Consider the following 23,226-nt stretch of genomic DNA (forward strand, 5'->3'; position numbering starts at 1 on the left):
GAAAAGAGGTTTGTTAAGAGTTCCCTTTTCAAAGAACATGTACTCACCCCCTTGCAAGGTTTCTGATAGTGATGTGCTTCCTAGAAGCACACAGTGTCATAATTTAAACTTTTTTGCTCAAAATTCTACACTCCTCCAAGAAGACTTCTTACAGACAGCTTGATATGTTGTCTCCCAACCCTCAAGACACAGAAGACCTGAGTTAAAGGACATCCCTGATTTGAAACAACCCCAAGAGCCTAAATGTTACATGACATTAGGGCCACACTGTCTGAATTATGCATTTCACTGAAGTCATTGCTTCCTTCCCCCTATCGGGCACATCATTTCATATCATTGCTATAAACTTTCCTTTCGGTTTCATGCACACCCCAAATTCTATTAAAATAGCTTGCCCTCTGATTTGAGAAAGCTTTGTTCTCTTAAACGAGAGATCCTTTAAACCTGGGTTAACCCTATTCTGAAGACAGAAAAATAAATAGGATGAGAGTATAATTTTCCAGTGCGAGAGTGTATGAAAGCATTCTTTTCTCTCCCTGGCGAAATATACTTGTGAAATAGCAAAAGATTAACTCTTTTCAAAGGGAGCTTTGGCATCAGCATCTCTAGTTTGTCATCTAAACAAGCCTCATCATTCCAAACTCCTAGAATTTTGAAGAGGCAGATGAATTTTCTTTTCAAAAAGCTGAGGATCACGTAGGCCTCCGGCTTCCTATTCATTCAGTAGTGCTGCTGCTGCTGCTGTTATTATTTTTTTTCTCAACATGAAAAAAAAGTAAACTTAGCGTGTTCAATGTTAGTCTGGGATAATTTTATGATTCTTAGTTACAGAGCTTTCCTGTACGAATGCATCAGAGCCTCATCAGCCCTCCTGGGTGAATTTGTAACTTGTTTACTACCCCAAGAGACAGGGGGTCGGGTTGGGGAGGGGAAATGGACCAAATAACATATTAATTGACTACTTCCTTTTACAGAACCTTACGTGAATTGTACCCTCACCACCAGATTTTCCCTGATAGACTAGGGACACCTCTTCATAGCCACAGAGCATAACAGCAGATGGACTGTGCAGAAGGTGGTCCCCGAAGTCGCATTTGATCATTTTATGACTCACATTGAAATAAAAATATGGATATGTACCCAGGAGTTGTCACTGAGCAAGTATTCTGGTGTGATTTACAATATCCACTCAGTCCATTTTGTGGAACTGAAATAGTGACAAAGACAACAGCATAGATTACTCGTACAAGCTCTCTGAAAAGAAAAGAAATATCTGTCTGCGGTCCTTTTACATCCATACATTTGCGTTACAGAGCAGAGTGAGTATGTCCTAACTGTGCGAGATGTGGCTAAACATGCTGCAGGGGACACAGTCTTCATATACAATAAGCCGCCGCAGATACCTCTGCTCCACAGATAAGGGTCAACCTGGGTGATACAGGACAAGGCCCCAGTTAGATCCTTATTCCTAACTTCCCAGGGCTCTGCGGGTTCACACAGCCTCCCCCCTTCTGTAGTAGTATACATGCTTGTGTGGCATGAGCCTATGAAATTTATGCAGAAAAAAAAAAAAAAAAAAGAAAGAGGTGGCAGGGAATCCATGGAGCCACAGAGGTGGAAATGAGAGTACCCAAGAATGAGCGAGTGGGACATATTGAAGCTCAGGGATGTGATCTATGTGTGAGAATGAGTGACGCTGTGACAATCCCTCACGGGTCTATCATGAGTCAAACATTTCAGAAAGACTGGCTCCGTCTGTTTCTATGAATTCACCTGCCATTTATGTCTCCTCAGCTCTTAGTGACCTGGAAAGGTCTACGTTCCTTCCTTTGTTGGACAGGGTGTACAGGATGCATATTAAAAAGCACTCTGGTGTCGCCCCCCCGCGCAGATCATGGACGGGAAGCTGTGGTTCCAGCTGGACTGTGGCAGTGGCCCCGGGCTCCTGGGCATCTCGGGCCGCGCGGTCAACGATGGGAGCTGGCACTCGGTCTTCCTGGAGCTCAACCGCAATTTCACCAGCCTGTCCCTGGACGACAGCTACGTGGAGCGGCGCCGGGCGCCCCTCTACTTCCAGACGCTGAGCGCCGAGAGCACCATCTACTTCGGGGCGCTGGTGCAGGCGGAGAGCGTCCGCAGCCTGGCCGACGCGCGGGTCACGCAGGTGCTGAGCGGCTTCCAGGGCTGCCTGGACTCCGTGGTGCTGAACAACAACGAGCTGCCCCTGCAGAACAAGCGCAGCAGCTTTGCCGAGGTGGTGGGCCTGACCGAGCTGAAGCTGGGCTGCGTGCTCTACCCGGACGCCTGCGAGCGCAGCCCCTGCCAGCACGGGGGCAGCTGCGCCGGCCTGCCCTCCGGGGGTGAGTGTGCTGGGTGTGCCCTGGGCACCCTGCGGGGGCAGCGATGGATAGAGGGGTGGGGTTGATAGACTTGCAGGGGGCCCCTGTCTCATATGCTTTACCATCCCAGTCCTTGCCCGGAGACCAATATTCATATTCATCCAAGATGCTAGCAAAGCTTCCTAAGCCATTTGGGTAAGGTGACCAGACGTTCCACTTTTGGCGGGACAGTCCCGATTTTCAACAATTTGTCCTGCGGCATTTTTAAAAAGACTTTTTTAAAACACCACAGGACATGGGACAAATTGTTGAAAATCGGGACGTCTGGTCACCTTACCCTTGGGGGGACTGAGTGGTTGGCAACTACAGGAGTGTCCAGTTTAGTCAGTCCATTTGCAACATCCCATAGGTGGTGCAGTGCCCTGACCACAGGAACCTGGAGATCACAGATGCCCCCTCCCTGGCCCGCCCCACACTCCCCCAGGCCTCAGCAGCTTGGAGGAATCAGACAGCCTTTTTAAGTGGTTGCCCTCTTGAGTCTCCTGCATGTCCCTGCAGAATAGCTGGTAGCAATCTGAGTGATGAAGGCCGTATGGCAGCAGGTACACAATCCCTTCTCACACAGACATACCCTGAGTGGCCAGATTATAATAATCTCTGAACACATAATCATCAGGCCATTCGGTGTATATCCTATATAATAAAAAGCTAATATGCAAATTGTCCCCTCGACCAGAAGTTTGACCAGCAGGCAGGCAAACCGCCCATGTCCCCTTTCCCTGGCCAGGCTGGCCAGACCCCACTCATGCACAAATTCATGCACTGGGCCTCTAATATATATATATATACTGGAGTCCCGATGCATTAAATTCATGCACGGGATGGGGGACTCGGTGTTTCCTCAGCCCGGCCTGCACCCTCTCACAATCTGGAACCCCTCAGGGAATGTCCAACTGCTGCTTTAGGATCGGAATCAGGCCCTAAACCAGCAGTTGAACATACCTCTCGAAATCTGGGACTGCTGGCTCCTAACCACTCACCTGCCTGCCTGCTTGCCTGCCTGATCACCCCTAACCACTCTGCCTGCCTGCCTGCCTGTTCACCCCTAACCACTCACCTGTCTGCCTGATCACCCCAACTGCTCACCTGTCTGCCTGATAGCCCCTAACTGCCTGATCGCCCCTGCCACTCTGCCTGCCTGCCTGGTTGTCCCTAACTGCCTCTGCCTTGACCCCCACCCGCTGTGGCAGCCACCTCTGCTTTGGCCCCCACCACTGTAGCAGAAGGACATCCAGAAGGTTGTTCCACTGTCTGGTCTAATTAGCATATTATGCTTTTATTATATTATAGATAGATAGATATACTGAGTGGCCAGATGATTAGGTGTTCAGAGATCATAATAATCTAGCCACTCAGTGTATAACTTTACTAGAAGCTAAAGGGGTGGGGTGTGCAGTGAGCCCACTACCCAGGAGTAGAAATACTGAGGAGATGTTTTGGAGCATGCTTTTACAGCGTGTGTATTAAAGATGAGTCCATAAAGGAGTAAAAAGTCAGGAATAAGGAGAGGGAAGCTGACATGAAGTCTCCAGACAGATAAACAGTGAGTGAGGGTTTCCTGCTTTACCACAATAATTTTCCTCACACAGATACATTATGAAGATGAATGAAAGAGCAAATAGAGTGTGTCCCTCCCCAAACAAAAGGGTGGCAGGACTTACAGAGGGTTTCTGTCGTTTGAGAGAAATGCCAAGGTTATTGCAGTCCTTGGAGTCTGAAGATACAGGAACCCCTGACATTACCCAGATGCAGTGTGCGTTCATGCAAACTGGGCCAGGCCCTCTCTGGGTCAGAGCCTTTGCCAGCTCACTGTGGCTCAGCCACTGATTTTACCACGGCCCCTTTTCGGACTCTCCCGGCGACATTGTGATTAGCAAATTTAAACCTTCCCCACAAATCACTTAGAGATTCTGCTGTGCATATTACCATCTAATGTTCGTGAAGCCCAACTCCAAATTTAGAGTCCATTTTATTATTAGAATGGTATAAACTGTCTGCAGAATGATGCACTGCCGAAATACGGACCCCAGCGTTATTTAGACTTGCATATGTTTCTGCCACAGTGAGGGCCGAGTGCCCTGGGGGGAATTTCTGCAGGCTCGATTTAAGAAATCTATTGGCTGTTTTTACTATCTCAGCAGTATATGTAAATAAAGGATTGTTATGGTGCCATAATTCCCGAATGATGGGCAGTAACTATACTTCAGCGGTTCTATAAACCAGCCCATTATGACAAGTCATGGCCAGTTTTTCACCAGGCAAAACAATTCTGCGAGTGTGAGCCATCTAAGATATATAAAAGGAGGATATAATTAAATTGGGTTGAAATAGAACACCACTCCATGTCAAATGCTAGGTACACAGCCACAAATTGTAACATACTTTTTAACGATGGCGGGACATGGTTTCATCTGGCAGAGCTATGGACTTCCACAATGGGTGAGCTTTAAAAATCATAATAATCATTGTATTAAGAAAAGAGCCTATGGAATTTTCCTCTTCGCGATGCGTTTTAATTTTTTTTTTTAACTGCCATGAAATCCTTGAGCTAAGTATCCAGTGCAGATATATTCATGAGATGACTGTAACCCGCATCAGAAACAGCCATTTCTCTGTATTTTTTAATCCCCTTTTGGTTTAACCAGATTCCAGTACTGGGGACTCTCCTGTCATATACTTTTTCACATGGCCCAAAGAACTTACTTTCCAGGGACCCAACCTTGCCCACAGAAGTCAAGGTCAACCTTGCCTGCTTGCCATCTCATACTCCTCTTTGTCCCCCTGCTCTCCACTCCCACCAGTGATTGGGTCTGGGATTCCACAGCAGATGCTCCAGAGCCTCTTTCCTCTTCCGGTCTCTGCTTTGGACCTGGGGCTTATACTTCCCTAAAGCAAAGAAAGTATCTTTCCTCACCTCCATCTTCACAACTTACTCCTCTGTTTGATGGAGGGGGCCCAGTGGTTCTTATCTCAGCAGCCCCAGGGCATGGCCCAGGTGGGGCAACCTGGGGCTCTGAGGCACAGCAGTACTGAGCCCAGGGAGAGCAAACTCCTGACACTCCCCAGGAAACCGAAGACGAGGGCTTTTGTTGCTTCCTGTGGAAGCAAAGGCACAAGATTCCTCTTCTGATGGGTGAGGAGGCACCTACCTGCTTCCTGGCTTTAGGGATAAGGCCTCAGCTTCTAGGGAAAGATGAGAGGGAGACTCCATTTCCTTGTCCAAATTATCTGTTCATAGTAGAGTAATTTTTGCCAGGTCCCTGTATCCTATCTGCACATTCCTTCCATTGTGCCAAAGAGTAGGGGGCAGGGACAGGAACAGAAAGAACCAACAATCTGGCTTTTAACTCAGATCTGTGAAACTGTGCAGCTAATGATAAGGTTATTTAAAATAAAAAGCATCTTAGCTATGCGTGATAGTTTAAAAAGGACAAGACTGAGTTCTTCATGAAAGAATATTCATGCCTTGAAGGATTACTCCTGGCTACCAGGAGTGCTTAGTGGCTGGAAGAGAGTCTTGCTTCCCCAGATCAAAGGCTAGGATGCATGCGGTATTCAAAGAGGAAATTGGGGCTAGAGAGAGCAGAGAGAAGTCATTAACATGTGACTTCGTGCACAGGGGCGTGTTGATAGCACAAGTTAATTGTCTGAACATCTCACTGTTGCGGGAATCCTGTGTGGCCATGTGTTACTCTACCATTGCAGGACACGTATTTAGCATACTCATTCTCTCAACCTCTGGAGAATGCTGGAATATTGTGGCTCGTTGGCTCTCCTGGTGGCCCACTCTCACACTGTAGCCATCCTAGCACATTGTTGCAGAGCACTCAGAGTTCTCACACCAGGCAATCCGCAGCAAGAATCATTTTCTGTCAAAGAAAAGGGATTCTGCCCTAACCGCCTCCAAGCACAATCAGCCTCTGGCATGCAGGGCACAGAAGCCACGCCTGCCAGCGCGGAACGCCATGGTCAGCGGGTTTGGCCAGTGCTGTGACTCTGGCTGTCCCAAGAGCAAGCCATGGGGCCCCAGGGACTCAGAGGCCAGAACACTGACTTGTAATAGGAGTGTAAATATGAGGCTGTCAAGCAACCACAGAAGGAAGGCTCTCTTTTGGTAAAGCCTTCAAATTATATATGTTTCATAACATGAACTGGAAATAGCAACCATGGTGGAGGAGCAGTGGTATGGTCCCATTCTGACCCCTGCATTTCCAGACCTAGCGGGTAGGGAGCAGCCCAGCAAGCAACCACAGTTTGAATCAGGAGTCCCCAGTCCTCCTTGCCTTCTCCTGATCAGCTTAAGCCCATTACCGGAAAATCTGCTCTAGGCCAAACAAACTAGTCATTCGGACAGCTTTGCATGAGACTAGAAGTCTAAATCTTAAAATGAAAAGTTGGTAAATTTTTAAATGCTAAGAGCTGCCGTTAGTTAAACCCTCACTATGTGCTTGGCACTATGCTAGGCACTTACCTTGTAAGTGTTCACACACTGTGACATAATTCTCAAAACAATATTCTGGGATCCGTGCTATTTTTCTCCCCCTATCCACATTTTACAGTTAAAGAAACAAGCCAGAGAGGTTTAGTAACTATCCCAGCATCACACAGCTAATAAAGTTTGTGGACCCACCCAGCTTATGCTCTTACCCCGTCACTCTAAGTGTGTCCCAGGGACCAGCAGCATTGGCAACACTGGGAATAGAGGTGCAGCATCCCACCCCAAACTTACTGAATCAAAATCTGAATTTTAACAAGATCCCTAGATGATATACTGATTTCTGTCTCTTAACTGCCCCGAAACCAAGGAGAACTAGTTCTCTTTTGTTTGTACCTATTACACATAGTGGTTCTCAGACTCTGGGGTGCAGCTGCATCGCCGAGGACCTTATTAAGATAAGACTGTGTTATAGAAGAGTCTCTTGATTGTTAAGGGGAAAGGAACATCTGTTTACTCACCACCATCATTTGCTGCCTGGGTCAGAGGAACCTTCTGCTAGGTCACTGAATTGTACTTGCAAATTTCTGAACTTCCCACCAAGACCAATTTCTTAGAGCAAAGTCTGTGGGGTAAAGGGAGACTCAAACATACAAGTCAGAATCTCAGAATCTGCACAGGTAGGGGTTCCGGAATCTCTGTTTTTAACAAGGCTCCGAGGTACCATGCGCAGCTGAGTTTGAGGACCCTTGAAACTTGGAAATCTGGGTAAACTGTGTTTGCAGGAATGTGGCTCAGTACATCCCAGAAGAGTTAAGCCGTCATTGGACACTTAGGAATTGGGTGTCAGACGCTCATCCTGCATTTTTATAATTGCTTTCACATTAAGATTGAGCTTCATTCCCCAGACATTCAACAGTCTAGAGTCACCCTGAGCTTCTCTTCAAAGATAAAGGTAACAGTGTCTTCCTAGTCGCTCTAAGCAAGTTGCACAAAACAAGTTCTCAGATGTTACAAATAGTTGGGCATAGAGATGTCAGCAACAAAGCTCCCCGTGCTACTCTGGGTGACGTTGTACTGAGTATTTTACGTCCCTGGCTTGAAAGGGTCTAGATCAGTGGTCGGTAAACTCATTAGTCAACAGAGCCAAATATCAACAGTACGATTGAAATTTCTTTTGTGAGCCAAATTTTTTAAACTTCTTCTAATGCCATTTCTTCAAAATAGACTCGCCCAGGCCATGGTATTTTGTGGAAGAGCCACACTCAAGTGGCCAAAGAGCCGCATGTAGCTTGAGAGCCGCAGTTTGCCAAACACGGTGTCTAGATAAATGCAGTTAGTCAGACTTTAATTAAGTGCCTGGTTTGTGCTGAGCTTTATGTTAAGTTCTGGGGTCTCATTGCTGTTTCTGTGACCAATGGACTCAACTGTGTGGTCTCCATCCCCTCGTAGCTGGCTTAAAGGGACTGAACACACTGGTCCACTGAGCACAGAGGGCAGAGAAGGGAAAAGCCAGGCTCCCACTGAATATACTGCGGACATAATTTGACTGAACTTTGCAGTTTATGGGGGATTTTTTTTTTTTTCTGAGTGGCATTTACATAGAGTTAAACCTTTTTTTATATATATAATTTTGAAAAACCTCATGGTAGTGGCATCAATAACATCATGTCGCTACTCATCGAGAACCTCAAAACCCTAAAGCAGTCAGGTTACTATATGTGGACACAGAGAACATGCTAGCAGGTGAGGATTTACTGTGTGCTTAGTGTTGTTCACACATTAAAGTTTTCAGATCCTCAAAGAGGCTCAACCCAATATACAAGATATGAAACGTGAGCCAGTTTTCCTAGGGTGAGTTACAGGCCTGCCTTCAAAGGTCCTTATTTTACAAGGTCTTAGGTATTGTGTGTACCTTGTTGGTGAGAGAAACGTCCATATGCCTACACATTGAAACCGTGAAGTAACGACAGAGGTTGTGATCTGTAGTTTCTTCATATGGAGATTCACAAAGGCTGGAAATTTAAATATCTTTCAATGTCCAGTCTAAAGAGGAAAAAAACTCCCATTGCTTTCAATTGTTTGGTTTACGAGCAACACAGAAACTTCAGAATCCATAGTTATTATAATAGTCACAACAATAAAGCATCTTCATGTGTGGGTGCTCTATTGTGGTTGACAAATCCAGAAACCTTATTTTCCTCCATGAAATGGGTATTGGTGAGGCTCAAGTATCAGATAAAAATAGAGGGGTTCCTAGACAGAGGTCAGGCAGCTCAGTCATGACCATGCCCGGCTCCTGGGTAACAGACAGAACATATACGTATATCCGGGGCCTCACCCCCAAATCACAGCTGCCTCCCCAAACCATGTAAGTTCTCAGAGTTTCTAAATGAAACCGGTAACTCAGCGAGCATAGTGGCTGATGCTGGTTCCCGATCCCAAGTGCTCGTTGCACATTTGTCATTATTTCTCCCTTTGTGCGGCGGGCAGATGTTTCCTTATCAAGGCAGCCAACCCTGATCAGAATGATGTTCACCTACGCTGGCGAGCAGGGCCGAGGGGTGAGGCCATTACCTGAATGAATCAGGTTGGAAAACGACTAAGAAGTCACAGAAGTAAGATAGGAATTATCTTGATTAGTTGACTACACAGCCCAAACACATTCTATAATTGCCTGAGCCGCTTCTATTTTTTGCACTTAATAGGTTTTGCCATGTTCTTCTTTGAGCAAGAGAGGGAGGGAGCATTTTTACATTCGTCTGGATGCAGATTTCAAAACCATCTGCCTCCACTGTAGCTAGAAGGATTGTAAACAAGAGCACAGCTTTGAGGAAAAGCGATGAAATGCACTTCTCATCCTGCCAGATTTGAGAGGAGAGAAGCTCTGACGTTGTTTTTGAGGATTTTTTGTTTGTTTGTTATGTTTTGTTTTGTTCTTTAACATGTATCGCAATACTTGGAGGATGGTTGTCTTTCTTTTAAATCTGAGGACTGGTATAAAGTGGCACCTGCCACTGAATTGACTGTGTAACTTAGGGCCAGACAACTTATTTAAACCATAGTCCCTTCATTTGTAAAATAGCTATCGTAATAGCATTTATACCATAAGGTTGGTATTAAGAATTAAATGAGAGTAATGCATAGGAAGTTCTTAGCATTTTTCCTAGCACCTAATAAGCTGTTGTTCTTGCTAATGGTTTCCTTATTTGACATTCTTCCCCAACCCAGAGGGGGGGTAAATATCTGCTCTTTTTAATAAGATTTTGAGGTCATCCACTGATTTTTATTTTCCTTTTATATTTACCCAAATGAAAATAATGTGTGATCAAATAATGCCCGGATATCTCTTGAAATTCTGTTCCTTATATTTGTGTTTTATAATAACATATGGTAATGCTTGGGAAGAGGGGAAACTTTATTATGCCATTATCTTTATTATTTAATGATTATTTGGCTCCCAGAAAGGGTCTCTGATACTGTTCATCTCAGTGTGGCTCATCATTTCCCTGGAGAGCTGTGGGGAGTAACTCTGAGCCCCTCCTTCTTATTCCTAGCAAGTAATGAGCTCTGGCTCACTGACAAGTCCCAATGCGATGCAGTCTGGTAGAAAGATTTGAGAATCTGAAAGCCTGGATTCAAGTTCAATCACTTACTAGCTGTATGTCCTTGAACAAGCCACTACCTATCTAACACCCCATGGAGTTGGGATGTTAATGGGCCTCTTATTTTTCCTTCTATGGATTATTATTATTTTCCTTCATAGAATGACTGGAAATGACTTAAAAGCACTAAAGCATTAGATCACTTAGGGTCTTTACAGCAGACTTACTGATATTATAAAAATTATTAATAATAATGCCTAGGCTGATATAATGAGATCATAAATAACACTTTGTGAGAGCAAGTTAATTTTGATCAATAAACCTCTCTCATACAGCCAAACAATAGATCGCTCTTCTTTCATTAAAAAAAAAAAAAAAAAAATCTGACCACTTTTTAAAAAATCTATTAGCTTTTCCCTCTCACTCTCTTAACATAAGAACTCCAAATTTAAGTTCTAAAAATCGAGATTTCTTCCAAAGGGTCTCTCCTTTGTCCCAGGGGTTTGAGATCATGAGAGCAGACCCGACGCAGTTTCCTGTTAGCGAAACAGAGAAATCCAGGTAGAGTGCGTAATGAGGTGTGATTTATGGAAATACAGTTCAAGTTCATACTGAACACTTCAGGCCTCTGATGGCGGACTGCTCGGTTCAAATCCACTCAGGCTCCATGGCTGTGAATAAGTAATCAACTTCTCATACCCCAGTTTCCTCCTCTATAAAATGGGAATGATAAGAGTCCCTTTGTGATAGGCATTTTTGGAGAATTAAATGAGTTAATATATGTAAAGTGCTTAGAATTGTTTAGCACATAATAAATGTCATGTAAGTGTTAGCAACGTCATCATCATCATCATCTTCAAAATGGACAGCAAGTTCTCTCAGATGCAGAACAGAGCTCCCCAGTCGTGCATGTGTTTCTCCAGCTTAGGCCCAAGGTCCCCCCTCTGTGCCCCCATTGCGCCCTGTACCTGCTCTCGAGGCAGTTCTGGAGCTACCTTTGTGCTCATGCTGTCTGTAATGTTCCTGTCTTTGTCTTCCCAGGGTCTGCCATAGACCCTATTCCAGGGGAGTGCTGGTAAGCCAGCTCTCTGAAAATAAAAGCCCTGATTTGTAGCATTTACTGACTTCTGTGGTGTACATGCTCCCACCTTGGCTGATGCCAGGCTACCCGTTGTTTAGTAAACCGGCCTGCCAAATTCCCGAATGTGAACAGTCAACTCTCGCACCCTGCCTGAGCTGGCCCCAACACATCAAGGCCTGTTGCTCAGCACTCAGGCAGTGAATGAGTTAATCACCCAGGCTGGCTGCTGCATCAGGTAGCACTGGAGAGCCCACAAAAGATAATGAAACTTACAAAAAGCAGAAAGAAATGTGTGGGCGTAAAATAGTGCACTAGAGGAAGGGCCTTGTTTTAAAGTCTGATTTTCCAGGGCTCAGAGACATCAAATCAAAGGAATCAAACCCACGACCCTTGGTAGAATCCAGTTTCCATGATAGCGATTCAAAGGTCCCCGTTTTCCAGACAGCCCCTCCTTGTCTTTCCCTTGCCACCTACTACTCCTGCTGTATTTTATTTGAGCAATTGCCTGAACAGTGCCAAAAAGGAGCTGGAGAGGGAGGAGTGTACCTGAGCTGACCCTCTTGCCTTAGATTGCTCCTTTGTGACTTCCCTTCTTCCTTACCACCATTGTGCTTTCCAGAACCCTATACTGCAGCTGTCCCACCCCTCCTGTTAGTCTAAAAAAGGAATCTAGTTCATCCTCACAACTTACTCTACCTCTCAATGGCATGCTGTCCTGGCCAAGGAGTGCTGGTAAGCCAGCTCTGTAAAAATAAAAGCCCTGATTTGTAGCAGTTAGTGGATTTCTGTGGTGTAAAGGTGACACGTAGAAGCATTTTTCCCAGTCCCAACTGCTTTCAGTAATCCTCAGTTCCATTTAGGGGAACAACTTTCCAAATTGGGGAAGAAGAATCCCACGTCAGCATTATTCAAAGCAAGCATATCTCAGACCATGGCACCTGCCCTCAGACTTCATGCTGGCCATCTGCGGACACAGTTTGCATCAGTAATAGTCTTTCCTTATAAGTCAGTTCCCTGGAATTTCATCGGGGTTGCATTTAGGAGTGTGGCACTCTAGCCTCCGTCTCTGTGTTGCTTGGTGCCATCGAGGCTGAGGAGTACCTCCTTGTTAGAATGTAAAGTGCTCTCTTGCCTCCTGAAGATGAGTCTTTCTCTCTCTAAACTATGAACACTCACACACAATCATGATATCTTCCTGTCCAGGAGAGTTCTCTGTAGTGTGGATTCAGAAAGACATTTATGAGTGCATGTGCTATTTTGATCTAAAGATTATTAACTACCTTATACCTGTAGAAATCAACCTACACAATCCCAACTTCAGTCACTGACCACTGGGGAAAAGAGATTAGCCCAAAAGCCCTTCAAATTAGAGTTAAATGGTTACTTGCAGGGTTTATGGAGTAAGTAAGCATGATATGCTCAGTGGATGCTGAGATCCATGACCACTTTTCCTCTACCACCACCCAGCCCCCACCTCCCACCCCAACCACCCATCATGTTAAAAACCTTTGCCCTCCTTCTGGGAAGATGATAAAGGTAATTTGTAGAGAAATTGACCACTTCAAAGGTGCTGACACAGTATCATCGTTAACTTAAGTATCATTGTCAAGTGCTTAGACTTCCCCTCAGATTTCTAGTTTTTACCTCCCTACTCTTCAGTGGGAGCGGATAAGCCAAGATTACCAGATAAGGAAGGAACTCCTAATTTGGAAGACAGAGAATTTTTATTATGGTTCTCCAGAGAAACAGAAACAATTGGATGGATGGATGGATGGATGGATGGACAGATGGACAGATGGACAGATGGATTTTAAGGAAGTGGCCCACAGGCTTGTGGGGGCTGGCAAGTCTGAAATCTATAGGGCAGGCCAGTAGGCTTGAAATTTATGTAAGGGTTGATTTGCAGTCTTGAGTTTGAAACCTTCAAAGCTGGAAACCCAGACGAGATGTCTGTATTGTACTCTGAGGCCAAATCCCTTCTTCTGAAGGCCTTCAGTTGAATGGACAAGACTCAGCCACATTGTGGAGGGCAATCTGCTTGCCTTAAAGTCACATGATTGTAAATGTTGATCACATCCACAGATACCCTCACAGCAGCATCTGGAATAGTGTTTGACCAACAACTTGGCTCCATAGCCTAGTCAGTCTGACACATAAAATTTACCATCACAGAGACCAAAACACAGAAGCAAAGAAAAGCAAGTTGGAGGAAACTATGCTGGGAGAAAACTTCATAAAAATGTTATTAATATCTTTAGAGATATAAGAGAAAATATTGCAAGCACAAAATAGGATCAAGGTGCAATGTGTTAGAAAGAAAGAAAGAAAGAAAGAAAGAAAGAAAGAAAGAAAGAAAGAAAGAAAGAAAGAAAGAAAGAAAGAAAGAAGAAAGAAAAAAAGAAAGAAAGAAAGAAAGAAAGAAAGAAAGAAAGAAAGAAAGAAAGAAAGAAAGAAAACCTCAGCAAACAAATAACCCTTGGAAAATAACAACATAAATGAAAGTCTCACAAAAATTTCCAAAGTTGAGAAACACTTTTAAAAAATAAAGCAAAAACCCACAGGGATTAAATATAAGAGAGACAGACCAAATTCAAGCAAGATCCAAAAGATCTGAGCTGAAAACCATAAAAGTTCTATAAATACAGAACAGAGAGAACAAAGGAAAGGAAATTGTCAGTGTGATAAATAAAATTTCCCAAAGTTCAAAGACAAGAGTTCCCAAATTGCAAGGGCCCACCGAGTACCCAGTACTGATTGAAAGAAACCCACACTGAAGTACACCCTTGTGAACTCTCAGAAAATGGGGGACAAGAGAACATATTTCAAGCTGTTGGGAAGAGAAACCAGTTCACACATAAACTTGAGGAAACAAAACAACTTTGGGTTTCTGAAAAGCAACATGGAGGTAATTGCTTAGAATTCCATACACAACCTAACTACCAAAGAGGCATAAGAGTGAAATAAAGATATGTTCAGCTATGCAAGGTCTCACAACATTCATCTTTTATACGCAAACCTTTTCTCAGGAAGCTGATGGCATGGGCGGGCATGGTACCTGTGATAAACTGTCTGGAAGCATCCTGTCCTTTATAATAGCAGTGTGGTGGGAGTGGCTTCTCCCTCCCCATCCTGGCCTCTGCTCTTGGAATCTTGGGTGTTCCCTGGGTGTCTCTTACCATTCTCAGAAGCATTCGTGTATATGATTAATGAGAGTGAATTTTTGAGGACTAGTGGGATACCCAAACCATTACTTGGCATTTTTGTGCAAAGCTGTGTTCCAAGTTCAAAATAACCAATTTACTAATCATCTTTGGGATTTGGGATCTGCCTTTGATTTGGTTCGGAAGGAATTAGGAGGACATGTGATAACCGAGTCCATGCACTCACTCTGTGGCTCATGAGGTCCTCTATTTCCCCAGGCTATCAGTGTTCCTGTCTCTCACAGTTCACTGGGAGAAACTGTGAATCAGAGATCACAGCCTGCTTCCCAAACCCTTGTCGGAACGGAGGCTCCTGCGACCCCATAGGAAATACTTTCATCTGCAGTTGCAAAGCTGGGCTCACTGGAGTCACGTAAGTGAGATTGTTCAAGTCTTTTATCCTGTTTCTTGTTGTTAAGACAAAACAGTAAACAGCTAACTGGAATGAAATATTTACCAGTGATAGGACAGATGAAGGGTTAATATATATATATATACTAGTAAAAGGATAATATGCTAATTAGAGTGGACATCTTCCAGACATCCTTCCAGACAAAGCCACGGTGGCAGGGGCTAAGGAAAGAGGCAGTTAGGGGTGATCAGTCGGACAAGGGGGAGTAGTTAGGGGCAATCAGGCCAGCAGGGAGGGAAGTTAGGGACGATCAGGCTGGCAGGGGAGGGCAGTTAGGGGCGATCAGGCAGACAGGCAGATAAGCAGTTAGGAGCCAGTGGTCCCAGATTGTGAGAGGGGTCCTGGATTGGAGAGGGTGCAAACTGGGTTGAGGGATCCTCCCCGCCCCCCCACTTCTACCGTGCACAAATTCATGCACTGGGCCTCTAGTCTATAATAATAAAAGTGTAATATGCTAATTAGAGTGGTCAATTGAACGACCTTCCAACAAAGGCACAGTGGTGAGGGGCTGAGGCAGAGGTAGTTAGGGGCGATCAGGCAGGCAGGCAGGTGAGCAGTTAGGAATCAATGTCCCAGATTGTGAGAGGGATCCTGGATTGGAAAGGGTGAAGACTGGGCTGAGGGATCCTCCTCCCCACTACCATGCATAAATTTCATGCACTGGGCTTCTAGTCTTTATATAAAAAGAGTGCTTACGAGTGACTAATGTTAATAAGGATTATTTCTGGGTGATGTGGTTATGAGTAATTTATCTAATTTACTTTATACTTCTCTATATTTTCAAATTTTTATATAATTACCAAGAAAACAGTTCTTTTAAAGAAGGTCATCTCTGACCCCTAATGCTTCCAATATAATTCTGAGGCAGACATACTATCCATTTCCCTAGAAATTATTACCAGGACTCTACTGCTTAGCATTTTATGATCATTCTGAGAAACTAAAGCCTACCTTTCCTTTGCAAATCTTTTCTCTCCCACCTCCAAGAAATGAGGAAATTAAAGTGTTAGTTGAATGAAAAGGAAATATTTTAAATTTTTACTAAAATGCCACCTTCATCCATCCTTGTTGGCTTTAACAGTCTATATATGTAATCTCGAGCAAGTGATAGACTAATTACAGATCAGACTTATGTATTCATTAAAGCAAATCTCCTGAGGACTTTACCAGGAAATACTTAACCGACTTTGAGTCTTTGGATGAAATTTAAAGTAATAAAGCTGCATTTATTTTTTAAATACTCAGTGATTCTGACTAATTTCCAACTGACCTGACTTCAGTCTATTAAAATTAGGGACATTTGACTACATTTTAAGAAGTGGATTACCAAAAATACAGGTGTTGGGGCCTTTTAAATGAATATAGCAGAACAATTGTTCAAGTACAGAAAAGGGAAGGAAAAATGGCTCTGTGTTCTCAAATAACTTCAAACTAAGAAAGAGTAAGAGTTAAATGTTTGCCTTATAATAATACTCAAAGCAAGTCTTGGATTGTTAGAATAAAAGTAATTTAATTACATTTCACTAGAATGTTTTAGTCATTTTTTCCCTAGTCATCTGCATTAGCACTAGCTTTTTTTTTTTTTTAATCCTCACCTGAGGATATGTTTTGTTTGTATGTATTTAAGGATATGAGAGAGAGAGAGAGAGAGAGAGAGAGAGAGAGAGAGAGAGAGAGCGCGCGCACGAGCGTGAGAGAGAAACATCAATCGGTTGCCCCAACTCTGTATGGAACCAGCAACCCAGGTATGTGTCCAAATGGGAATCAAACCTGCAAACTTTTTGGAGTAAGGGATAATGCTCCAACCAACTGAGCCACCCGGCTGGACTGCAATTAGCATTAGCATTCTACATAGGCATCACTTCTGGAAGTTATGTAGACATATAGCCCTCTATGCACCTACCCACCTATTAACCTATCACACCCCATTACCCCAGTTGCACAGAAGCCAAAATTTACTGTAACCATTACAGGATACTGTCAGAACTAAAGACTTCCTCCTCTCAGGAAACTCCATATAGGGTATGTAGAGTTTCACAGGTCTTTATCTGTAATTCTACAAAACCTAAAGTTCAGAGAACTGACAGGATTGTGGATAAATGAGTGGCAAACGAATGTGGTGCTCCAGACAGCCAAAGCTACTATAGAAGACTATTTCTAGATTTAATTTCTTTCATTTAGTGTAAATATCTATATGTTTTACTTTGGAAACACTGGTATACCGGTATTTGATTTTGGGTCCTATGCCTGTTTCTTGGGTGGGGTGGGTATTTTACATCCTATCTAATAAAAGGGTAGTATGTTAAATTGACTGTCACTCTTACACACAAGATGGTTAGATGCCCCCATGTGGTCAAAGATGGCTGCCCCCATGTGGACACAAGATGGCCAGCAGGGGAGAGCAATTGTGGGCCATCAGGCCAGCAAGAGAGGGCAGATGGGGGTGACCAGGCCTACAGAGGAGGGCAGTTGGGGGGGACCAGGCCTGCAGGGGAGAGCAGTTGGGGACATTTGGGCTGGCAGGGGAGCAGTTAGGTATCAATCAGGCTGGCGGGGAGTGGTTAGGGGGTGATCAGGCTGGCAGGCAAAAGCAGTTAGGGGCAATCAGGCAGGCAGGCGAGCAGTTGGGAGCCAGCAGTCCTGAATTGTGAAAGGGATGCCCTACTGCCTGTTTAGACCCGATCCCACCAGGATGGCAGTCGGACATCCTTCGAGAGGTCTCAGATTGGAGAGGGTGCAGGCTGAACTGAGGGACACCCCCTCCTATCCCACCCCCACCCCCCATGCATGAATTCCGTGCACCGGGCATCTAGTAATATAATAAAAGACATGTACTATATGTCATTTCTAAAATTGCAAAACTAAATTCTGAAATGTATCCGGCCCCAAGAATTTGAAAACCAGAACCACCTCATCAACAGCATCCATCCTTTCTCTTTTTGTCCTCTTCTCTCCCAAAACAGCCTTTCCCTTGCCCCCACCAGGGTAAGGGTCAGACTACCTGGGAGAGAAATACCTTAATGCATGCTGGTGATGCAGGCCAACACACACACACACACACACACACACACACACACACACATATCATCACACACACTATCACACCCTTTTCACGGTGCTTTCTTTTCTTTTCAAGCCATCGGCTTTCAATGGAGCTCCAGGGTAGGAAGGCGCCTGAGTAGTCAGGCCCGAGGCTGGAGAGAGGGCACGTGTGTGTGTGTGTTTGGCCCCGCAGGTGCGAAGAGGACATCGACGAGTGTGAGCGGGAGGAGTGCGAGAACGGCGGCTCCTGCGTGAACGTGTTCGGCGCCTTCGTGTGCAACTGCACGCCGGGCTTCGCGGGCCCGCGCTGCGCGCTGCGCCCCGTGCTGGTGCCCAACATCCAGGCGGGCCACGCCTACGTGGGTAAGGAGGAGCTCATCGGCATCGCCGTGGTCCTCTTCGTCATCTTCATCCTGGTGGTCCTGTTCATCGTCTTCCGCAAGAAGGTCTTCCGCAAGCACTACTCCCGCAACAACATCACGCTGGTGCAGGACCCCGCGGCGGCTGCCCTGCTGCACAAGAGCAATGGTGTGCCCTTCCGGAGCCTGCGGGGCGCGGGGGATGGCCGCAACCTCTACCAGGAGGTGGGGCCCCCGCAGGTGCCCGTGCGGCCCATGGCCTACACCCCTTGCTTCCAGAGCGACTCCAGGAGCAACCTGGACAAGATCGTGGACGGGCTCGGGGGCGGCGAGCACCAGGAGATGACCACCTTCCACCCCGAGTCGCCGCGCATCCTGACGGCCAGGCGCGGGGTGGTAGTGTGCAGCGTGGCCCCCAACCTGCCCGCTGTGTCGCCCTGCCGCTCCGACTGCGATTCCATTCGGAAGAATGGCTGGGATGCGGGATCTGAGAGTGAGTAGGAAGTTAGGCGACATTATCTATTACCTATACCAGTGGTCGGCAAACTCATTAGCCAACTGAGCCAAATATCAACAGTACAATCATTGAAATTTCTGTTGAGAGCCACATTTTTTAAACTTAAACTCCTTCTAACGCCACTTCTTCAAAATAGACTTGCCCAGGCCGTGGTATTTTGTGGAAGAGCCACACTCAAGAGGCTAAAGAGCCGCATGTGGTTCGCGAGCCGCAGTTTGCTGACCACAGGCCCATTCCACTGGCAGTCATGGAAAGCCACAGGTGTGTGGGCACTTGAAAAGGGGATTCAGGGAGGGAGAGAGAACCCGCAGAGACAGGCACTCGTTATGACACGTTCTGATATTGTGCTCACAGATAAGCCCTGAAAAACTGCTCTCGTTCTTATCCCCATTTACAGATGGGGAAGATGAGGCTCTTAGGTGGCTAAGGAGAATCTAAAAGCTAATGAGAGGTACTGCAGTGCAGGGCAGCCAAACCCTAAAGCCCTTGCTCTGCTCACATTGGCCCATGATGGGTGCTAAAGCAAGCAGTATAGCTACAGGAGTGATGCCCAGAGAGAACGCTGTGGAGGGTCAGAGGAAGAGAGTGTTTCCAGTCTTACAGAGTGCGGATGTGAGGTCACTGAATGGTACTTGCAAATTTCTGAACTTCCCACCAAGATCAATTTCTCAGAACAAAGTCTGTGGGGTAAAAAAGACTCAAAGATACAAGTCAGAATCTCAGAATCTGCACAGGTAGGGGTTCTGGAATCTCTGTTTTTAACAAGGCTTCAAGGTACCATGCACATCTGAGTTTGGATTATAGATCCGGAGAAAGGAGGACATTCCACATGACCAGAAGGAAAGAAAGTTGTTCTATTTGACTGGAATGCAGGGTCCATGAAACAAGAGAGTGAACCACAGGCGGGAAGAGAGGTCTGGGCCAGATGGTGGTATTTCCCAGCCCTGAGCCTCATGCAGCAATATTCTAGGCCAGTGGTCAGCAAACTCATTAGTCACCAGAGCCAAATATCAACAGTACAATCATTGAAATTTCTTTTGAGAGCCAAATTTTTCAAACTTAACTTCTTCTAACACCACTTCTTCAAAATAGACTTGCCCAGGCCGTGGTGTTTTGTGGAAGAGCCACACTCACGGGTCCAAAGAGCCTCATATAGCTCATGAGCTTAAGTTTGCTGACTACTAGGCAAAGGGAAGAGCCACAGATTCAAAGGCCTGGGGGTGGGAAAGCCCTGGGCATGTTGAAGACCACGGAGGAGATCAATGTAGTTGGAACTTGGTGAGCACCCGGGGGGCATGGGTGCATTTGAACAAGCCTAGCTCGGGTTTTGAAGCAGCTGAGTGCCATAATCTAATTTATATTTTTAAAAGATGGCTCTATTCCTTGTAAAAGAGACTAAATAGGACCAATGAAAGAAGGAAGTAGAGAGACTAATTAGATGGTGTTTGTGAACATCTGGGTGAGGGATGGTGATTAGAGCATGGTCCCATACATCAAAAGGTTGTGGTTTCGATTCCTGGTCAGGTCACATACTTAGGTTATAGGTTTGATCCCAGTTGGGACACATAGCTGATTGATGTTTCTTTCTCCTCTCTCTCTCCTTCTCTTTCTCTTTCTCTTTCTCTCCCTTAAATCAATAATATATATAACCTTGGGTGACAATTAAGAAAAAAAAATCACTGAAATGTGGGGATCATCTTAAATCCAAATAATTTGCCTAATGGAAAGTAGCTAGTAAGAGGGGGAGGTGACAATTCAAACCTGGTGCCCCAGAGTTCAGAGCCTGTGGTCTTACCAACACTGCCTTTGGAAGCTACAGCAGGAAGGAGGGAGATGGATGTAAGAGAGAGAGAGAGAGAGAGAGAGAGAGAGAGAGAGAGAGAGAGAGAGAGAGAGAGAGAGAGAGAGAGGGAGGCGGGCCTTGATAGAGGCAGGCCTCTGTTCTATTCTACTGCTGCCCAACTGTTCTACATCTGCTGACTCTGGATTTCTAGAGACACATTTTAAGTTGATGTCTTTACCATAAATACAGTCTCTCCCAAATCATCTGTAAAGTTAAACTTGCCAATCAATTAGATCAAGCATGTCAAACTCAAAGGCTAAAACGGGCCAAATGCTAGTAAATGAGGCATGCAGCCTCCAGGCCGTGAGGTTGACATGCTTGCACTAGATAAAGGAAAGGCCCGTTTTTATTTAACAACGAAAAAGTGGGGTTTGAATAAGTGGATACATGGAGAGAGCAGTTTTATGCGCAGCACCATATTCACCAGGATAGTTCATTTGTCATTCTCTCCCTTGTGTTCAGGGCTAAGCCTGGTGCCCACTTTGTGCTTTTCAAAGGCACATCTTCATATTGTCTGTGGTGTGGCTGTTGGGAGGTGAATTTCTCCCTCTTGGGCGTCTCTCTCCACTCAGATGAGTTGTTTATCTAGCTCATCATTTTGCTGTGTCTTCAGCATCTGACAGATGCCCGGTACTGCCCTCACCCTTTGTGGGAGAATCAGGGATTTCCTCAGCCACAAGCAGGAGCAACTTTCCCTTGAGTCACAAGTCTCCAACTCTTTATCCCATCATGCCATCATGGTACAGGGTGATTTGAAGCTTTCCTGGTGATCATTTCCCTCCACCCACTTCATAATGTGACAGCTTTATTCCAGAATCCACATCAGGCCAAATTTCACATTTCCCCCCAAAGTATTATTGGGTTTTCTTTCTCTATTAAGCAAGGTAGTTAGCTGGCGAGACAATCTGTAGGTGGCTAATTCATTTTTCACTTGACAGTTTCAAAATATAGCTTGTTTTTATTGCTTTCCTTAGTCCATCAAATAAGAAGGTTGGAGAGGAAGAGAGAGAGAGAGAGAGAGAGAGAGAGAGAGAGAGAGAGAGAGAGAGAGAGAGGGAGGGAGGGAGAGAGAGAGGTAATTCAGTCTGTCTTTGTATGGCAAAGGAGGAAGGGTATGGATAAGGGCACCTCTATGCACCCCACTGCCCTCCTAGCTGAGTGTGAACACTGTCATTCCCAATTCCCAAAGCTGATGCGACACTGCCCTCTAGAAGGCAGTGCTGAGAACTCCACTCGCTCCCCAGAGATGGAAGTCAGGATAATGCAAAGGCATTCTTGCCTATAAAATATGTATACCCCTGTTTTTAAAAGGAGTCTCCTTTAACCCGGTGTTGACACCACATGGGTTCATGTAAATGATTTAAATTAACACTGAATGGCAGAGAGCAGCCCCAGCACTTCATCCCGGTTCACTCTTCAGTTAGGCTTCCCTTTGAGGAGGGAGCAGCTACTTTGAGCTGTCAGCTGTTTGGAAGCTCATTTACCAAGGGTTAAGGGTTTGAATCCATAATGTAAATCACTTGATTGACAGACAGACCTTTGCCCCCAGTGGCACAATCAATTCTCTACTGTGGAGCTAAATTATTTTCTCTGAGCAAATGAAAGAACTCTGAGAGGCGAACTCCGGGGGTGGCCAGGCTGGAATTACGCACGAGGTAACCAGTGTCATTTCTGCTTGTTCTCTCGCTGTCCACCAAGACAAAGGAGTTGATGACCCGGGAGAAGTGACCTGCTTTGCAGGCAGCAATAAAGGCAGCAACTCTGAAGTGCAGTCCCTGAGCTCCTTCCAGTCGGATTCTGGCGACGACAATGGTAAGAAGTCAAGGATCTGTCTCCCCGGGGTGGCTTCCGCCTTCTGTGCTGACATCAGTGGTTGTGAGGAAGGGGATGTGACCAGTTTTGGTTCTTGACCTGATCCTGGGCATTTGCACGTGTTCACCAGCTTTCTGGTTGGCTCCGTTGTTGGGCCTCGTTGCTGAAGGAGCATCTATTGAGATGCAACTGTGAGCAGGCCCGGGGATCTGCATCAGAGGTTGTTGAGGTTCCCTTGGGCCTCCAGTAATGCGTCCTCTTTGATTTGGTTCATGATGGAACTGCCTCATCCCAAATGATACCCCACTAACAAACTGTAATTTAGTTGTGTGTGTTTTTAAAAATTTACTAATGATTATCTCTTCGCTATACACCCAACCTCCATATTAATACAGTAGAAATTAGTTAAGAGGCAAGACCTTCCCATAAAAACTCTTTCCCATAGAAGTGCCATCTTTATTCAGTTGAACCCCCTTATGATCACTTGGGGTCAAGGGCCTCTGCAGAACCTATTGAGTATG

At 45.4% G+C, this 23,226-nt stretch overlaps 1 protein-coding gene across 2 annotated transcripts in view; it reads left to right on the forward strand.

The window, feature by feature from the left end:
- The window catches only part of FAT3 (FAT atypical cadherin 3), a 636,217-nt gene that overhangs the window by 603,994 nt on the left and 8,997 nt on the right, over nucleotides 1-23,226 (forward strand). For both annotated transcript variants that reach the window (XM_045577545.1, XM_045577546.1), the window contains exons 22-25: nucleotides 1,892-2,360; nucleotides 14,940-15,093; nucleotides 18,368-19,026; nucleotides 22,592-22,705. In XM_045577545.1, the coding sequence (XP_045433501.1) occupies nucleotides 1,892-2,360; nucleotides 14,940-15,093; nucleotides 18,368-19,026; nucleotides 22,592-22,705 (1,396 nt within the window). The remainder of the gene's footprint in view (nucleotides 1-1,891; nucleotides 2,361-14,939; nucleotides 15,094-18,367; nucleotides 19,027-22,591; nucleotides 22,706-23,226) is intronic.

This window comes from Pipistrellus kuhlii, unplaced genomic scaffold (assembly GCF_014108245.1).
Source record: "Pipistrellus kuhlii isolate mPipKuh1 unplaced genomic scaffold, mPipKuh1.p scaffold_m20_p_9, whole genome shotgun sequence".
NCBI lineage: Eukaryota > Metazoa > Chordata > Mammalia > Chiroptera > Vespertilionidae > Pipistrellus > Pipistrellus kuhlii.